The 20,530-nt window shown below is 39.5% G+C and overlaps 2 protein-coding genes across 3 annotated transcripts in view; one reads left to right on the top strand and one right to left on the bottom strand.

Moving 5' to 3' along the window:
• Stoml2 (stomatin like 2) overlaps window positions 1–2,932 on the bottom strand; it is a 77,502-nt gene extending 74,570 nt beyond the window's left edge. Inside the window, exon 1 of the mRNA XM_071694163.1 lies at window positions 2,794–2,932. Coding sequence (XP_071550264.1) covers window positions 2,794–2,844 — 51 coding nt within the window. The 5' untranslated portion in view covers window positions 2,845–2,932. The remainder of the gene's footprint in view (window positions 1–2,793) is intronic.
• A 4,318-nt stretch (window positions 2,933–7,250) lies between these two features.
• Window positions 7,251–20,530, top strand: part of LOC139766041 (regulator of microtubule dynamics protein 1-like) — an 83,145-nt gene continuing 69,865 nt past the window's right edge. The window contains exon 1 of one of the 2 annotated variants that reach the window (XM_071694165.1): window positions 7,251–7,337. The gene's annotated coding sequence lies outside the window, so the exon portion shown is untranslated. Of the gene's footprint in view, window positions 7,450–20,530 lie in introns of both variants that reach the window. The other variant, XM_071694166.1, reaches the window with a different exon arrangement.

The raw sequence follows: 20,530 nt of genomic DNA on the forward strand, positions 1-20,530 counted from the left end.
CACTTTAATTGGTAAATAATTTCATAAGTTATCAATCTTGTTGCAGAAAAAGTACTTCACCTCATTTGAGATGAAGCATTTGCCCACGAGTTTGTATCCATTACTAGGAGTAAAATGAGACAAATCAAGTCTTCATTACCTTGATAGATCAAGATTATGAATGCCTTTCCTAATTCTAAATACTTGTATTAGATCAATACAAGAAAATTAAGGAAGCAGGAAAAATGGTTTTATCAAAGATGTCAAAAAGCAAGAGGGCTTCAAGATTTGCAGGGAATGAGTGTAACAGTATAAGAGATGAGGAACACAGAAATTTTCAATAAATTCATCAAAAGTTCATCGTCAATTAAAGAACAGTTAATCAGATTAAGGGATTCCAAGAAAAAAATAATTGAGGATCATGTAATATGTGAGGAATAATGAGTTCAACAGTGTTTTCACAGTGAAAGACACAAAAGCCCCATCACTAGAGGGATGAGATGGGGAGGAGGCTTTAAAAAACACTGAAATATCTAGAAAAGACATGAACAGAACACTAAAAGGTTTTGACCCTCATAAATTTCACCATATGTGCCAAAGATATGTGCAGATAAACTGGACAAACTTCTTGAAATACTCTTCAAGATGTCACTGGGGAAAGGCAAAGCGCCATGGGAGTGGAACGCGATTGTCATACCAAATATAAGAGAAACTGGGAAGAGGCACTGAACTACAGACCAGTCTTCTCGATGAGTGTGGTCTGAAAAATACAAGAAAAGTTAACCAGAAAGCAAATGGTTGGCTTTCTACAAAGGAGGAATTACCCATATGCGAAGCAACATGGTTTTAGAGAAAGGTTATGTGCCATAAGCAACCTAGATTTTTTAAGAAGGTAAGATTTGTCATAGAAAAAAGGGAAGGCCGGATAAATTGTTTACATTTTGACTGCCAGAAAGTATCTGACACAGTATCCGATGGGAGGATAATTACTAAGCTGGAATACCAAGCAGGAATTGGAGAGAGATTCTTCCCATTGATAGCTTATCTTCATGGAAGGTAACAAAAGACACATGTCAGAGGAGCCTTCCAAATGGGTGGAACACTGTGGAGTGCCCCAGGGCTCTATTTTGGGACAGTTATTGCTCTCATGATTTATGTGAATGACTCCTACCTAAATATGTTTGCTGATGATGCAAGAGTTATGAGGGAAGTGAAAAACAAGAACTGAATCAGCTTACAAGGGAATCTAAATTGACTCCAAAGTCTGTTTACACGATACATGGTCGATGAAATTCAACCCATGAAAATGTAGAGTAATGAGCATGGGGCACAGTGAAACTCCCTCAAGAGGATGGCCATGGTAAGAGACTCTCCATCACTGTCAAACTCCAGTGCAACTTCTTGGCCTTTAGTGCCTCACCCTTAAAAAGCCACTGGCAGAGGGCAACTCTAGCAAAGTTTTTTCAGAGGCTCCTACCTAATGTTCCTACCAACCACTTAGAACTACCTAATGTCTCTACCTAATATTCCTAACTAACATTACACCCTACTACTTCTACCCAATGATGTCTTCAGGCAAATATCAGACTAGCTTTCAAGGATGTGGATAAGGAGATATTAAGCAAGCTATTCATATTCTATAAAAGGTTAAAACTAGAAAAATATGCCTCTTAAGTTTGGTCACAGTTCACAGACACAAAATACCAGACATGGCACCATCATAAACCAGATGAATAATGTGAAAGACCTTTCTCTCTATCTCTGAGGCCTGTTCCCACCTGGAACTCCCCCAAAGGGGTGGCCAGGGCAATGGAGTCTCCTTAACTAGTGAACTCCAGTGCCACTTCTCAGCCTGCTGTGCCTCATCCTTAGCAGGCCACTGGCAGAGGTGCAGTGCTTACAAAGGGTCCAACCTAATGTACCTGCTGACTACTTTCTACCTAATGCTCCTGCCATATGTTTATACCTACTACTATGAATTGCTCCTACCATTTTACCAAAAGGTATTATTAGCACACACTGTTCACTGCAGGAAAGTATAATCAAAAGGAATGAGCTGTGTGAGTTAAGTGCTATCAAGTGTTATGTACGACAGGGAGTGGTAGTTTGTTTGTGGACAGAATGCCAATAGTCCACAAGAGGGTGAGGCAGAAAGAAAAGATAGCTATTTGGATCAGAGGAGTGCAACTTGACAACCTCTGAAGTGCTGGCTTACTACGCACCTATCAATAACCCTCGCGATAACAAAGAGGATAGTATTTGAAATATACCTCCTTGATCTGTGGCTGTCTACTAACTACTTCCTACCGTTCATATACCATATCACCTTAACTTAATCATGCCTAACTAATCGGTGGAGTAATGATTGGTCTGGGTTACTTCCAGTAGGTTTGTGTCGGTACAGAAGTCAGTTTTAGGTAATTTGCAATCCATGTGATTTGTTTCCACACAACGGACTACAGAACCTGCTGTGCCATACACACCAGTAGCATGGCTGGATGTCTTTCAAGATACTCACTACAAAAAAAAAAGTTTTAATGTCTCATTTCGTCAAGTATGATAAACAAATGCAGTAACAAGTCAAGAGCATATATACTAGTAGCATGGCTGGATGTCTTTCAAGATACTCACTACAAAAAAAAAAGTTTTAATGTCTCATTTCGTCAAGTATGATAAACAAATGCAGTAACAAGTCAAGAGCATATATACTAGTAGCATGGCTGGGTGTCTTTCATGTGATATTACTACAATCAGAAACAATAGATTAACATCATTTCGCCTTATATGATTAGTAAAGACGATGGCAAAAGTTACCAGCAGACTCCTGCAGGGCCGCACTGCTCCCCTTACTGCTGCAGCAAACATTGCCTTCAAGTTTGTTCCCCTATCCGGAGTGAGACACGTTCACTGCCTGCAATGTTTACCTCGTATTATGAAAACATACTGTGAGCCAGACCTCCTCCCACTGTTGCCGTGACTAGTAAAAATAAGGACCTTCCAATTCCGCTAGATTTGACATTTTTCATGAAATACAGTACAACATAACTGTTACTTAGCTGTAAACATTTTGTTATTCACTACTTAATCTTCTAACGAAAAAATAATACTATCTTCGTCGTTTGTTGCTGCTAGCAATGATGATATCGAAGAGCTTGCTTAGTTAGGGTCCTGCTAAAATTTCTATGACCATTGTCCCTATCAGTTGTATAATACTTTTAGATGTTTCCAGTCAATAAAAGCCCTTCCATATTATGTTTAGCCCACATCTAACAACAGGAATAGTACTGATAGACAATAAACTCAGCCGCCTCTAAGCTTACAACACTGAGTTTGCTGAATGTGAGTTAACTTCAGCAATTGACTAGGGAAGAGATAGTAAACTTATGGCTATCATACAGCTATTGCAAGTGCTTAATACTGATGCGTCTCTGTAGTTGCCTACCTCAGTCCAAAATTTCACTTGATTTTAATTCATATCATTTGACTACTGATTAGTTTCCCCGGACTCAATTTACCGAATCTGTTTCGAACTGTACCCCCAACACTTCATCAGTATCTGCGACTGGTACCTTTACAATTCCCAAACACTCAAGGACACAAAAGTTACTTTTTCTTAACTCTTCAAAGCCGTCTGGCAGTCTATTACTTGCCGCAGGTTTCAACAGTAAAAGATAAGCAACGTTTGAAACCAAAATTTCTTTGTGTCTCGTCTGTTAGGTTTGAATTTATGCATCTTTTCTTCAGACAAGTATCCCAGATATGCTCTAGAGTAAAGAAAGGAACTAATGTTTCATTTCAAAGCATCTATTCCGGATGTTGGATCAGTCACTTTGTTGTAAGGATGAGATTAGATAAGTAAAAAATAACCTAAGAAATAAGCTTCAGGATTCTCTGTACGAGGACTATGGAGTTGACACTGTCCCCAAACAGCCGTCATGTCCCATATTAAGAGAACATCTAAGGAAACAAACTGTTGCTGATAGATATCAGACCAGCTCTCATATATTTGGATGGGGAATTATTTAGTAGGCGAAAAAAAAAAAGGAAAAAGGGGAGGACAACAAAGATGGTAACCAGAAGCAAGAGGGATAAGTTACAGGGAGAAGAGACTAGAGGCTTTATATTTAAACACTTTGGAAGAGAGAAGAATGAGGGGTAAGGTATTCATTTTGATGTAAATTGAGTGCATTACTTTCTCCTCTCCCTTAGTTTTTTTTTTTTTCTTGTCCTGGGACACTGCAATACGATTAAGATAACAGCTAAAGTTGCAGTTATATGCTAGATTTAGCAAATTTCTCGCGAAGCTGGTATCACTGCGAATATCGGCATTTATACTCGGACACCTCACTTTTAACATATGACTCTCAATAAAAATAATACTTATAAATAATATCATTGCTTTACTAATGTTATCTAGAGAATAAAATCATTTTTAAAAATTGTTATTCCTGGCAGCTGGACAAGCTTTGCCGATGTGTTACGTACATTTACCCTTATCCAGGATGATTATATGTTTATGTATATAAAGCGTTTACTGATTTTTACGTCCTTATTTTCTATGTGTGTTTGTCATGTATATCTCTTTTGATTTGCTATATCACAAACACCTAGTATGGGTGCAAGCCGTTGATGTAAAAATAGACGACTTTCGCTAGTAATTTTTTTTACAGGATCTCTTACATTAAAGTTGTATTTAATGGCTAATACCAGGAAACTAATTGACATTTTTCTAAATGAATGACTTGCTCTGGTTTCTAAATACAAATCAATGTGGTCAAGACAACTGTTATGCTAATGCAATTTACTCGAAATATCTTACAACCGATTAACATAAGTATATGTTGAACATGAGTACAGATATCGGATCCACATTGTGCAGAGCATTTAAAGAAAATTAGTAGATGATTTTGCATATAGAAAAAAGTAGATGATTTTGCATATATATGTATTTGAAAATTGATGAAATGATACATATCAAGTATATAATGACCTTTTATGCCTCGCATAAGGGTTTGGATGCATTTGGCTAATATATATTAGATGTGCTACCAATGATATCACATAATGTATATAAGTACTCTTATTTACATGTTTTTTTCATCATACCTTCAAAATGATTGGTAATACGAGGCAGTGAATAAACATGAAGAGTAGATAAGGTCAACTAGATTAATTACAGGACAAAAATGATTTCATAATGACTAAAAACTCATATCAAAGAACTAAGCACAAGGCGTTAGCACCAAAGTAAGAGAATTATAGATTAATTAAACATTTAAAGATCTTTAGCACATAACATTACATAAAACGATTTGACTGATCAGAGCGGAAGATTATTCCATAAAATTAATTTTATGTACTTAACGAACTCTTATCTAAACCTACACTAGGTACCGTACTACCATTTCAACAATTATATTCCTGTAATCTACTGGTAGAATATCTACCGTACTAAATTGATCAAAACCATTTTGAGTTGTGGAAGGAGTGTGAAGCATATATATTGTGATGATATTCTGGCATAACGTGCATCCTACCCTACGATTTCATAATAACTCCATTATAACTTAATGACCAGGCAATCGCAAGTGAATCAAAGCCGATACAAATTGCATGTGTTTCTGGAGAGAAATCTGGACGTATTTTAACTTTTACGTAAATAGTTCAGAAGTGGTACTGATACTGTGTTGGCTTTTAGTAGATACGATTATTTGTTGTTGTTGTTGATTTAAAGTTTCCCTGGACTTTTTTTTTTTTCAACAACGTCATCATACGGCAACATGCACCTTTTTGGGGGGAAAAGATAAAAGATTACTTTGTGAAAACCACTATTTTGAAAAATATTGTAATTTTGATGTGTTAGGAATTCTAGCTTAATAACCTTTGTTTGCTAACACATCCAGCTTAGAGAGAGAGAGAGAGAGAGAGAGAGAGAGAGAGAGAGAGAGAGAGAGAGAGAGAGAGAGAGAGAGAGAGAGAGAGAGAGAGAGAGAGAGAGAGAGAGAGAGAGTCCCAGACTGATGGAAGTAAAAATAAAAAGTGGATGGCGAGAGATGGGTGATTAGTAGACAAGTGTTTATGCACCTGGCCAGAGGAAGAAAGACAAGTGTTTTTGGAGCAGCTGAGTGCCTGTGTCAGCAGTTTTGATGCAAGAGACCGGGTATAAGTAATGGGTCATTTGAATGCAAAGGTGCGTAATGCAGTAGTTGAGGACGTAATTAGAGGACATGGGGTTTTCAGTAATATAAATGGAAATGGTGAACAGTTTGTGGAGTTAGGTGCAGAATAGGGGCTGTTGGTTGGGAATACCCGATTTAAAAAGAGGGCAGACACAAGTATACGAATGGGAGTAGAAGAAATGGGAAGCGGGCATTATATGGATTACATTCTAATTGATAGACGTGCAAAACAAAGACATTTGGATATGAATATGTTTAGAGGGGCAGAAGGGATGTCTGATCATTACCTGGTGGAGGCGAGGGTGATGATTTGTAAAAGTTTTCGGAAAAAAAATGAAACAATATGGGTGAGAAGAGGGCGATGAAACCAAGTGAAGAATGGCAAAGGGCGAGAGTAAACGAAACTATGGGAGTGTTTGTGAAAACGAGAGGTACATAAGCAAACAGTGCTGGCATATGCGGGAGAAGTGTTAATGATCGTACCTATCAATTCTTTTGAATTGGATCGGTAAGTATTAGGTATTGATCGTTACTTGATAATTTTTTTGTTAGCACCACATAAAAAACAGACATACATATGCATACTAATGTGCTATCATCGGCGTCCTGAAATTCTTAAATTACCGAATAAACTCAATCATTATAAATCGCTTAACTACTGAAAGTAAACTGAGATGAATTGATATGATATGCATTTAACTTTTCAGTCCGACCTACTTTTGATATCTTTTATTCAAGCATTGACTATTGTTCAAGAACTATCTAAGATAAACATCATAATTGACTTTACATTGAAATCATGTACAGTACAACACAATAGTACAATGTCATAAAATGCAGTGCAATTTGATACATTATAGCAATAACATCATGCCTGACTATGAGTTCCAGGAATGGTACATGTAATAAAAGTGATGAAATAACAATAATGAAGCTGGATTAATACTACGTTTTTCGTATTTAGATTTTGGTACAGATAATAGGTAGCAATATATGCATATATATTTCAGCAGAGTATTCGCTAGCATTTTTTTGCGCTACATATGTTTCCAAACAGGTTGGCTCAGATGTGCGCTCGCTTCACAATAATAAACTTACGGTAGTTTTTTTTCTTCAACTATACGAGGAATTCCATTTTCTAATTATCTATTCAACTCTGGCTTCCCCCTTATTCTCTTTGTTAGTCTTTAAAATATTCGGGAAATGCTAAGTATAGAGTGATATGTTATTGAAGAGAGTGTCAAAAATTTTATATGGAGGGAGATATTCGTTTAGCTGGTTATAAGAGAAAGTAATGTTACAAATGTTTTTCCTTTAAGGGGTTATATCTGTAGTTTCATTTAAATCATTACATCATGTTTTTAATGGGTATGGGAGGATATCAGGGTTAATAACTGTATCCTAAACATAATTTACTTGGCATATGTACTTCTGAAATGATAAACTGTTGCAGTGGTTATTTTGCCAACATATGGGCGCCAGTGCAACAGTTAATAATACACCTGCCAATATTGTTTGCTTTCTTTAATATGTTTATTATTACTCCAGGACTCTTTTTTGTGAAAGAGTCGTGATGTTACACAGGACCTTTCTAAAGTTTCCTGCAGCCCAAGATGAACTGTTTCCATAAGCAGGGAAATGTAGGCTCCCTTAGAATGATAAGTTTTTAGACGAGTTTGCACCCCCAATGATGAAGACTCACCATAGATGACTTTTCACTTGCTGTGTAATGTCTAGTTGGTGGAGTCCAGTAACACCTTTACCTTTCTTTTAAGCTCTGTTATTAGATATCCCAGGATTTATTGACTTTGGTAGAAAAAAAGTTTTTACAAAAACTTAGATTTGCACAAGTACCCATTATGATGACTCCCAATGGGAGTCATTGGAGAACTCTTACCTGTTGCTGTCGTAGGGTACAGTGAAAGTGTTGAGTTAATACATCCAAACCACTCAGCCTTATCCAAACTCCAACAAGAGGCATCCTGGCTTTTCATCTCTGGCCTGTCTCAGCAAAAATTTAAGTCATGAAACTTTCTAAAAAAAATGTCCATATACTTGGTAATAAAGTGGCACAAGGAAAGGAAATATTGTTGGGAAAATTCTGTTTGACCTGCTGGTGCTATTATATTTGTCATTGAAAGAACTTTTTTTTAACCTGCAGTTTCTTGTATTAGTGAGGCATCGCCAGGAACACAAAAAATGGCATAATTTGCTCACACCCACTTTCTGGCTGTCATAGTCCCTATTTAAAGAGAAGCCCCATTCACTTTTCCATGTTTTCCCATGACAGCTTCATACACCCTGTTCCATCTCACTGACTGACAGGTTATCATACCCTGTAAACCACAATGCTCCGGTTGCATCATCCCATACATGCCTCTCCATCCTGAATGTAAAGGCTTTGATAATTCAAGGCATCTTTCAATCTATTGTTTCATCTCCTCAGTCTTCCTCTTTTCCTTGCTCTCTTCGTTTTTTCTCTCATTCAGTCTCTGTTTGCTTATCTTCTCCATCTGCCCAAACTGTTTCAGCAGGGCCTGGTCATCTCTCTTGTTCATGCTTTGCTTACTGCTTCACATCTCTCTCACAGTTATTCCTTATAAGATCAGATCAACCCTCTTCCAACCACATATTGTCCTCAGGCATTTCATTTCCAATATATCCTCCTTCCATTCTTTTGTATTTAGGACTAACGACTAGCACCCATACAACTCCGCTGAGAATATCATACCACCAAACATACCCACCTTAACCCTCACCCATAGTAACTTCCACACACTCCTCAATCCCCCAAGGACATTTGCCCATTCTCTCACCTTGTGATTCACCTCAGCTTGTAGAGTTCCATCTTCAACCATGTTCACTCCCAGATTTCAGAAGCACTCCTTTTTCTCCATTGATTCTCCCCATTGAAACTCATTCTCAAACCAACTTTCCTTGCTTCACTGCTAAACCTCATTAGCTGAAAGCTCTTTTATTCACTTTAACTTCACTCCCTCCATTCACATTTTACCCCAAACTCAAACACCAGCTTCTACTGTTTCTTTCAAGCTTACCACCAGACCTGTTTTGTTTGTGAACAGCAACTAGCTTACCTCCTAGCCACCACCCTTTCGTTTACCACTCTTTCATACGACAACAAGTATACTCAATAGACTAATACCTCTGTAATGCAAGCATTCAGTTTTGTCCCCTTTACTTTAATGCATTGGCAATATGCAGGGATTGTGCCAGTTCTCAGGAATCATTGAAAAACCCTTTTATGAAATATTCAACTGCAATCCCATCTATTCCAGCCACATTTCATCTTCAGCAAGACTCTCACCACTTACTCTCTTTTTCACCAAACCATTCACCATAACTCTCTCACTTTGCACACTATCCCAAACACCCTACATCCTCAACTCTATCATCTAATACATTTAACAGTCTTTCAAAATTCTCAGTCTCTTCACCTCTTTTGTCCTATTACTTCTCCATCAGCTCCCTTCACTGCTTTTCCCATTTGTTCTCTTGTTCTCTTCACACTATTCATTGTTTTCCAAAACATTTTCTCTGAAATTTGCTGATCCTTTTTCTCCATCTCTCATTTGCCCTTTTTTTTTAGGCCTGGCACCTTCCTCTTGACCTCCAGTCTCTCTCTTGTGCACCTCCCAATCACTAGCACTTCTTCCCTGTAGGTTCTGCACATACACCTTTCTTTTCTCTCTCACTAGCAATTTGATATTCCTAAGATCCCACCACACACTGTCCTTTCACAAATACAAACATCCCACCCTCTGCATACCACATACTTTACCTGTACACAAAAGCATTTTTTCCCTAAATGCCTTCCACTCCTTGCCTGCTCTCATTTTGTTTGCTCTAACCAGCCATTCTTCTTTCATTCTCTCTCTGACTCTGTGGACATAAGCCTCTTTTTCAAGCTCAGTCACTTTCACCTTTTCTCCACCCATGTCGTTCCCTCTTTTCCTAAAACTACTACTGAAATTCATGCTTTTGCCTTGTACAGTAGATTGATTCCCAACTGAACATATATGAGATGATGTTTTTTATTCTAAAATGTACTTTTAGATAACTCAAAGTTGGGTAGGCCATAAAGGAATATGTGACCTGAGTAAAAGTAGGTGAAACACTTGTAGAAATCATCAGAACCTGTGAGAGTGCCACATAACTTCATGGAGCAGTTGATATTTCCCTTATTCACTCTCTTTTGCCCAATTCACTTCAATTTTCACTATGATGCCATGCAAGTTATATTGTGCATATGATTCTGTTTCCATTTACAACTTTTTCTGAATGAACTTAATTGTCCTTTCTTTTTTTTTTTTTCTATTTACCTCCTATTTGTGGCTCAATCTCATCATAGGCATTTGTAGATAGGTAGGAAGTCTCTCTCTCTCTCTCTCTCTCTCTCTCTCTCTCTCTCTCCTACTACTACTACTAGATTTATAGATTTATCATAGATTTTAATGTTATAGCTGAGATATGCCAATGTTACTTTGATCAGCTGCATGATGTCACATAGTAATATTGTATATGTCTAGTGAATCTGATGCAATCTATATATCAATAGGAATGCAAACAGTGCCAGGCAAGTATTTGTAGATGTAAGCCATAACTGATATATTTTACAAATAACCTGAAGAAAAAGGTATTAGTTGCTAGGGAAAGTTGGGTAAGATTTTCATTGGTTCACTTCATACAATTGGTGCACCTACCTAGAAATCAGTTAACTCTATATTTTCCCAAATATTCATTGGTTTCCCCATCATTGAATTACCTGGTTCTTTGCTTAATATCCAAGGTTAGATAAAGGTAAAGTGTTGATTTAGTATTGTTACTTTATACCTTGTATGAAATTGAATGAATTTGGTATCAATATATTCCTTACACTTAGTGCAAGGGATCTAGGTGAGTAACATGGAAATTTTAGTATGTAAATAGAGATACTGTGGAAGCACTGAAGATTAGGGGAAATATGGGATCGATCAACATAGAAGTGAAAGTCAATAGAATGTGACAACCTCATCAAACTTTCCCTGATAGTTAAGATATATGATAGAAATATACCGGCAATAGTGTGGCCTGCTGCAGAAGACTGTGTAAAATGACTGCTGATAGGTAGCACTACCAGCTTCCTGATATGTTTTCTGTTTATGTCATATGCCAGTTGGTGTGATGATCAATCATGGATATATATTTTTTGATTTCTTTATATCTTTGAAAATTAATCTTTTCCTGTGAACCACAGTTTTTACACCATGCATTATTCTGTGGGTTCCATTTTTTGTCCACCCTCAATTTTTTAACTTTGTGCCTTTGATATAGCTTAAGTTTCATTGGCATAACGATAAAGGATTGCTAGAGGCTGTGAGCCTCACCTGTATGAAAGAAATCAAAGGTGTTTAGGGTTAGGTATCCTCAAGATGTCAGAGGGAGGAAGTATTCTGTAACACTGTTGCAACAAGGAAGGAAACTTGAGTAGACTATATGGACTCTTTTATTCAAAATATCATTATTTTCATGCTAAATAAATGCAGTATTTGTTTTAAGTAATACATGCTAAAATAAATGCTGGAAAGTACAAATAACACTATTTTATTGATGTAGAAAAAATGAATGTACAGTATGCTCATTTTAGCTGTATTAATGGGCTAACATCACACCCCTTGTGCTACCCTGCAGTAATGGTGATAACCTAGGGCATTTGAATGAGTTTTATGTTCTTATAATCAGGGAAAAGTAATCTATTCATTACAATATTAGAGATAAGATTTTTTTATGGTTACTTTTATTTTTTCATCGACCTCATCCACACTGCCTATAATGAGAGCTAAATCGTGGCATCTTGAGGAAGATGAAGTTATAAAGTCTTTGATTTCTACAAGTGTTTTATTTACTTTTACTTTATTTTCTCTGCTCCTCTTAACCCTCTTCAGTGTCAGTTAGGAAAGAAAATTTTTTCAAATCATACTGCATCAATCTAGTTAATCTACTTCCATATCTAAAACACTTTACTTCCTCCAGTTTTTCTCCATTTAAACTTACCTCCCAATTGACTTGACCCTCAACCCCACTGTACCTAATAACCTTGCTCTTATTCACATTTACTCTTAACTTTCTTCTTTCAAACAGTAATTGTGAATAAGAGCAAGGTTATTAGGTACAGTAGGGTTGAGGGTCAAGTCAATTGGGAGGTAAGTTTGAATGGAGAAAAACTGGAGGAAGTAAAGTGTTTTAGATATCTGGGAGTGGATCTGGCAGCGGATGGAACCATGGAAGCGGAAGTGAATCATAGAGTGGGGGAGGGGGCGAAAATTCTGGGAGCCTTGAAAAATGTTTGGAAGTCGAGAACATTATCTCAGAAAGCAAAAATGGGTATGTTTGAAGGAATAGTGGTTCCAACAATTTTGTATGGTTGCGAGGTGTGGGCTATGAATAGAGTTGTGCGCAGGAGGGTGGATGTGCTGGAAATGAGATGTTTCAGAACAATATGTGGTGTGAGGTGGTTTGATCGAGTAAGTAATGTAAGTGTAAGAGAGATGTGTGGAAATAAAAAGAGTGTGGTTGAGAGAGCAGAAGAGGGTGTTTTCAAATGGTTTGGTCACATGGAGAGAATGAGTGAGGAAAGATTGACCAAGAGGATATATGTGTCGGAGGTGGAGGGAACGAGGAGAAGTGGGAGACCAAATTGGAGGTGGAAAGATGGAGTGAAAAAGATTTTGAGTGATCGGGGCCTGAACAAGCAGGAGGGTGAAAGGCGTGCAAGGAATAGAGTGAATTGGAACGATGTGGTATACTGGGGTCGACGTGCTGTCAATGGATTGAACCAGGGCATGTGAAGCGTCTGGGGTAAACCATGGAAAGTTGTGTGGGGCCTAGATGTGGAAAGGGAGCTGTGGTTTCGGTGCAGTATTTCATGACAGCTAGAGACTGAGTGTGAACGAATGGGCCTTTGGTGTCTTTTCCTAGCGATACCTCACACACATGAGGGGGGAGGGGGTTGTTATTCCATGTGTGGCGAGTTGGTGATGGGAACAAATAAAGACAGACAGTATGAATTATGTACATGTGTATATATGTATGTGTCTGTGTGTGTATATATATGTGTACATTGAGATGTATAGGTATGTATATTTGCGTGTGTGGACGTGTATGTATATACATGTGTATGTGGGCGGGTTGGGCCATTCTTTCGTCTGTTTCCTTGCGCTACCTCGCAAACGCGGGAGACAGCGACAAAGTATAAAAAAAAATATATATATATATATATATATATATATATCTAAAACACTTCACTTCCAGTTTTTCTCCATTCAAACTCACCTCCCAATTGACTTGACCCTCAACCCTACTGTACCTAATAACCTTGCTCTGATTCACATTTACTCTTAACTTTCTTCTTCCACACACTTTACCAAACTCAGTCACCAGCTTCTGCAGTTTCTCACATGAATCAGCCACCAGCGCTGTATCATCAGCGAACAACAACTGACTCACTTCCCAAGCTCTCTCATCCCCAACAGACTTCATACTTGCCCCTCTTTCCAAAACTCTTGCATTTACCTCCCTAACAACCCCATCCATAAACAAATTAAACAACCATGGAGACATCACACACCCCTGCCGCAAACCTACATTCACTGAGAACCAATCACTTTCCTCTCTTCCTACACGTACACATGCCTTACATCCTCTATAAAAACTTTTCACTGCTTCTAACAACTTTCCTCCCACACCATATATTCTTAATACCTTCCACAGAGCATCTCTATCAACTCTATCATATGCCTTCTCCAGATCCATAAATGCTACATACAAATCCATTTGCTTTTCTAAGTATTTCTCACATACATTCTTCAAAGCAAACACCTGATCCACACATCCTCTACCACTTCTGAAACCACACTGCTCTTCCCCAATCTGATGCTCTGTACATGCCTTCACCCTCTCAATCAATACCCTCCCATATAATTTACCAGGAATACTCAACAAACTTATACCTCTGTAATTTGAGCACTCACTCTTATCCCCTTTGCCTTTGTACAATGGCACTATGCACGCATTCCGCCAATCCTCAGGCACCTCACCATGAGTCATACATACATTAAATAACCTTACCAACCACTCAACAATACAGTCACCCCCTTTTTCAATAAATTCCACTGCAATACCATCCAAACCTGCTGCCTTGCCGGCTTTCATCTTCCGCAAAGCTTTTACTACCTCTTCTCTGTTTACCAAATCATTTTCCCTAAACCTCTCACTTTGCACACCACCTCGACCAAAACACCCTATATCTGCCACTCTTTCATCAAACACATTCAACAAACCTTCAAAATACTCACTCCATCTCCTTCTCACATCACCACTACTTGTTATCACCTCCCCATTTGCGCCCTTCACTGAAGTTCCCATTTGCTCCCTTGTCTTACGCACTTTATTTACCTCCTTCCAGAACATCTTTTTATTCTCCCTAAAATTTAATGATACTCTCTCACCCCAACTCTCATTTGCCCTTTTTTTCACCTCTTGCACCTTTCTCTTGACCTCCTGTCTCTTTCTTTTATACATCTCCCACTCAATTGCATTTTTTCCCTGCAAAAATCGTCCAAATGCCTCTCTCTTCTCTTTCACTAATACTCTTACTTCTTCATCCCACCAATCACTACCCTTTCTAATCAACCCACCTCCCACTCTTCTCATGCCACAAGCATCTTTTGTGCAATCCATCACTGATTCCCTAAATACATCCCATTCCTCCCCCACTCCCCTTACTTCCATTGTTCTCACCTTTTTTTATTCTGTACTCAGTCTCTCCTGGTACTTCCTCACACAGGTCTCCTTCCCAAGCTCACTTACTCTCACCACCCTCTTCACCCCAACATTCACTTTTCTTTTCTGAAAACCCATACAAATCTTCACCTTAGCCTCCACAAGATAATGATCAGACATCCCTCCAGTTGCACCTCTCAGCACTTTTTTGTCTTCCGTGTTTGCGAGGTAGCGCAAGGAAACAGACGAAAGAAATGGCCCAACCCACCCCCATACACATGTATATACATACGTCCACACACGCAAATATGCATACCTACACAGCTTTCCATGGTTTACCCCAGACGCTTCACATGCCCTGATTCAATCCACTGACAGCACGTCAACCCCGGTATACCACATCGATCCAATTCACTCTATTCCTTGCCCTCCTTTCACCCTCCTGCATGTTCAGGCCCCGATCACTCAAAATCTTTTTCACTCCATCTTTCCACCTCCAATTTGGTCTCCCACTTCTCCTCGTTCCCTCCACCTCCGACACATATATCCTCTTGGTCAATCTTTCCTCACTCATTCTCTCCATGTGCCCAAACCATTTCAAAACACCCTCTTCTGCTCTCTCAACCACGCTCTTTTTATTTCCACACATCTCTCTTACCCTTACGTTACTTACTCGATCAAACCACCTCACACCACACATTGTCCTCAAACATCTCATTTCCAGCACATCCATCCTCCTGCGCACAACTCTATCCATAGCCCACGCCTCGCAACCATACAACATTGTTGGAACCACTATTCCTTCAAACATACCCATTTTTGCTTTCCGAGATAATGTTCTCGACTTCCACACATTCTTCAAGGCTCCCAGGATTTTCACCCCCTCCCCCACCCTATGATGCACTTCCGCTTCCATGGTTCCATCCACTGCCAGATCCACTCCCAAATATCAAAAACACTTTACTTCCTCTAGTTTTTCTCTATTCAAACTTACCTCCCAATTGACTTGACCCTCAACCCTACTGTACCTAATTACCTTGCTCTTATTCACATTTACTCTTAACTTTCTTCTTTCACACACTTTACCAAACTCAGTCACCAGCTTCTGCAGTTTCTCACATGAATCAGCCACCAGTGCTGTATCATCAGCGAACAACAACTGACACTTCCCAAGCTCTCTCATCCCCAACAGACTTCATACTTGCCCCACTTTCCAAAACTCTTGCATTCACCTCCCTAACAACCTCATCCATAAACAAATTAAACATCCATGGAGACATCACACACCCCTGCCAGAAACCTACATTCACTGAGAACCAATCACTTTCCTCTCTTCCTACACGTACACATGCCTTACATCCTCGATAAAAACTTTTCACTGCTTCTAACAACTTGCCTCCCACACCATATATTCTTAATACCTTCCACAGAGCATCTCTATCAACTCTATCATATGCCTTCTCCAGATCCATAAATGCTACATACAAATCCATTTGCTTTTCTAAGTATTTCTCACATACATTCTTCAAAGCAAACACCTGATCCACACATCCTCTACCACTTCTGAAACCACACTGCTCTTCCCCAATCTGATGCTTTGTCCATGCCTTCACCCTCTCAATCAATACCCTCCCATATAATTTACCAGGAATACTCAACAAACTTATACCTCTGTAATTTGAGCACTCACTCTTATCCCCTTTGCCTTTGTACAATGGCACTATGCACGTATTCCGCCAATCCTCAGGCACCACACCATGAGTCGTACATACATTAAATAGCCTTACCAACCAGTCAATAATACAGTCACCCCCTTTTTTGATAAATTCCACTGCAATACCATCCAAACCTGCTGCCTTGCCAGCTTTCATCTTCCGCAAAGCCTTTACTACCTCTTCTCTGTTTACCAAATCATTTTCCTTAACCCTCTCACTTTCCACACCACCTCGAACAAAACACCCTATATCTGCCACTCTATCATCAAACACATTCAACAAACCTTCAAAATACTCACTCCATCTCCTTCTCCCATCACCACTACTTGTTATCACCTCCCCATTTGCGCCCTTCACTGAAGTTCCCATTTGCTCCCTTGTCTTACGCACTTTATTTACCTCCCTCCAGAACATCTTTTTATTCTCCCTAAAATTTAATGATACTCTCTCACCCCAACTCTCATTTGCCCTCTTTTTCACCTCTTGCACCTTTCTCTTGACCTCCTGTCTCTTTCTTTTATACATCTTCCACTCAATTGCATTTTTTCCCTGCAAAAATCATCCAAATGCCTCTCTCTTCTCTTTCACTAATAATCTTACTTCTTCATCCCACCACTCACTACCGTTTCTAATCAGCCCACCTCCCACGCTTCTCATGCCACAAGCATCTTTTGCGCAATCCATCACTGATTCCCTAAATACATCCCATTGCTCCCCCACTCCCCTTACTTCCATTGTTCTCACCTTTTTCCATTCTGTACTCAGTCTCTCCTGGTACTTCCTCACACAAGTCTCCTTCCCAAGCTCACTTACTCTCACCACCCTCTTCACCCCAACATTCACTCTTCTTTTCTGAAAACCCATACAAATCTTCACCTTAGCCTCCACAAGATAATGATCAGACATCCCTCCAGTTGCACCTCTCAGCACATTAACATCCAAAAGTCTCTCTTTCGCGCGCCTGTCAATTAACACGTAATCCAATAACACTCTATGGCCATCTCTCCTACTTACATACGTATACTTATGTATATCTCGCTTTTTAAACCAGGTATTCCCAATCACCAGTCCTTTTTCAGCACATAAATCTACAAGTTCTTCACTATTTCCATTTACAACACTGAACACCCCATGTATACCAATTATTCCCTCAACTGCCACATTACTCACCTTTGCATTCAAATCACCCATCACTATAACCCGGTCTCGTGCATCAAAACCACTAACACACTCATTCAGCTGCTCCCAAAACACTTGCCTCTCATGATCTTTCTTCTCATGCCCAGGTGCATATGCACCAATAATCACCCATCTCTCTCCATCAACTTTCAGTTTTACCCATATTAATTGAGAATTTACTTTCTTACATTCTATCACATACTCCCACAACTCCTGTTTCAGGAGTGGTGCTACTCCTTCCCTTGCTCTTGTCCTCTCACTAACCCCTGACTTTACTCCCAAGACATTCCCAAACCACTCTTCCCCTTTACCCTTGAGCTTCGTTTCACTCAGAGCCAAAACATCCAGGTTCCTTTCCTCAAACATACTACCTATCTCTCCTTTTTTCTGATCTTGGTTACATCCACACACATTTAGACACCCCAGTCTGAGTCTTCGAGGAGGATGAGCACTCCCCCGTGACTCCTTCTTCTGTTTCCCATTTTAGAAAGTTAAAAAATACAAGGAGGGGAGGATTTCTGGCCCCCCGCTCCCATCCCCTCTAGTCGCCTTCTATATATATATATATATATATATATATATATATATATATATATATATATATATTTTTTTTTTTCTTTTTTTGCTTTGTCGCTGTCTCCCGCGTTTGCGAGGTAGTGCAAGGAAACAGACGAAAGAAATAGCCCAACCCACCCCCATACACATGTATATACATACACGTCCACACACACAAATATACATACCTACACAGCTTTCCATGGTTTACCCCAGACGCTTCACATGCCCTGATTCAATCCACTGACAGCACGTCAACCCCGGTATACCACATCGATCCAATTCACTCTATTCCTTGCCCTCCTTTCACCCTCCTGCATGTTCAGGCCCCGATCACACAAAATCTTTTTCACTCCATCTTTCCACCTCCAATTTGGTCTCCCACTTCTCCTCGTTCCCTCCACCTCCGACACATATAACCTCTTGGTCAATCTTTCCTCACTCATTCTCTCCATGTGCCCAAACCATTTCAAAACACCCTTTTCTGCTCTCTCAACCACGCTCTTTTTATTTCCACACATCTGTCTTACCCTTACGTTACTTACTCGATCAAACCACCTCACACCACACATTGTCCTCAAACATCTCATTTCCAGCACATCCATCCTCCTGCTCACAACTCTATCCATAGCCCACGCCTCGCAACCATACAACATTGTTGGAACCACTATTCCTTCAAACATACCCATTTTTGCTTTCCGAGATAATGTTCTCGACTTCCACACATTCTTCAAGGCTCCCAGGATTTTCGCCCCCTCCCCCACCCTATGATCCACTTCCGCTTCCATGGTTCCATCCACTGCCAGATCCACTCCCAGATATCTAAAACACTTTACTTCCTCTAGTTTTTCTCCATTCAATCTTACCTCCCAATTGACTTGACCCTCAACCCTACTGTACCCAATAACCTTGCTCTTATTCACATTTACTCTTAACTTTCTTCTTTCACACACTTTACCAAACTCAGTCACCAGCTTCTGCAGTTTCTCACATGAATCAGCCACCAGCGCTGTATCATCAGCGAACAACAACTGACTCACTTCCCAAGCTCTCTCATCCACAACAGACTTCATACTTGCCCCTCTTTCCAAAACTCTTGCATTCACCTCCCTAACAACCCCATCCATAAACAAATTAAACAACCATGGAGACATCACACACCCCTGCCGCAAACCTACATTCACTGAGAACCAATCACTTTCCTCTCTTCCTACACGTACACATGCCTTACATCCTCGATAAAAACTTTTCACTGCTTCTAACAACTTGCCTCCCACACCATATATTCTTAATACCTTCCACAGAGCCTCTCTATCAACTGTATCATATGCCTTCTCCAGATCCATAAATGCTACATACAAATCCATTTGCTTTTCTAAGTATTTCTCACGTACATTCTTCAAAGCAAACACCTGATCCACACATCCTCTACCACTTCTGAAACCACAGTGCTCTTCCCCAATCTGATGCTCTGTACATGCCTTCACCCTCTCAATCAATACCCTCCCATAAAATTTACCAGGAATACTCAACAAACTTATACCTCTGTAATTTGAGCACTCACTCTTATCACTCTTTGCCTTTGTACAATGGCACTATGCACGCATTCCGCCAATCCTCAGGCACCTCACCATGAGTCATACATACATTAAATAACCTTACCAACCAGTCAACAATACAGTCACCCCCTTTTTTAATAAATTCCACTGCAATACCATCCAAACCTGCTGACTTGCCAGCTTTCATCTTCCGCAAAGCTTTTACTACCTCTTCTCTGTTTACCAAATCATTTTCCTTAACCCTCTCACTTTGCACACCACCTCGACCAAAACACCATATATCTGCCACTCTATCATCAAACACATTGAACAAACCTCCAAAATACTCACTCCATCTCCTTCTCACATCACCACTACTTGTTATCACCTCCCCATTTGCACCCTTCACTGAAGTTCCCATTTGCTCCCTTGTCTTACGCACTTTATTTACCTCCTTCCAGAACATCTTTTTATTCTCCCTAAAATTTAATGATGCTTTCTCACTCCAACTCTCATTTGCCCTCTTTTTCACCTCTTGCACCTTTGTCTTGACCTCCTGTCTCTTTCTTTTATACATCTCCCACTCAGTTGCATTTTTTCCCTGCAA

Source organism: Panulirus ornatus, chromosome 56 (genome assembly GCF_036320965.1).
Source record: "Panulirus ornatus isolate Po-2019 chromosome 56, ASM3632096v1, whole genome shotgun sequence".
In the NCBI taxonomy this organism is placed as follows: domain Eukaryota; kingdom Metazoa; phylum Arthropoda; class Malacostraca; order Decapoda; family Palinuridae; genus Panulirus; species Panulirus ornatus.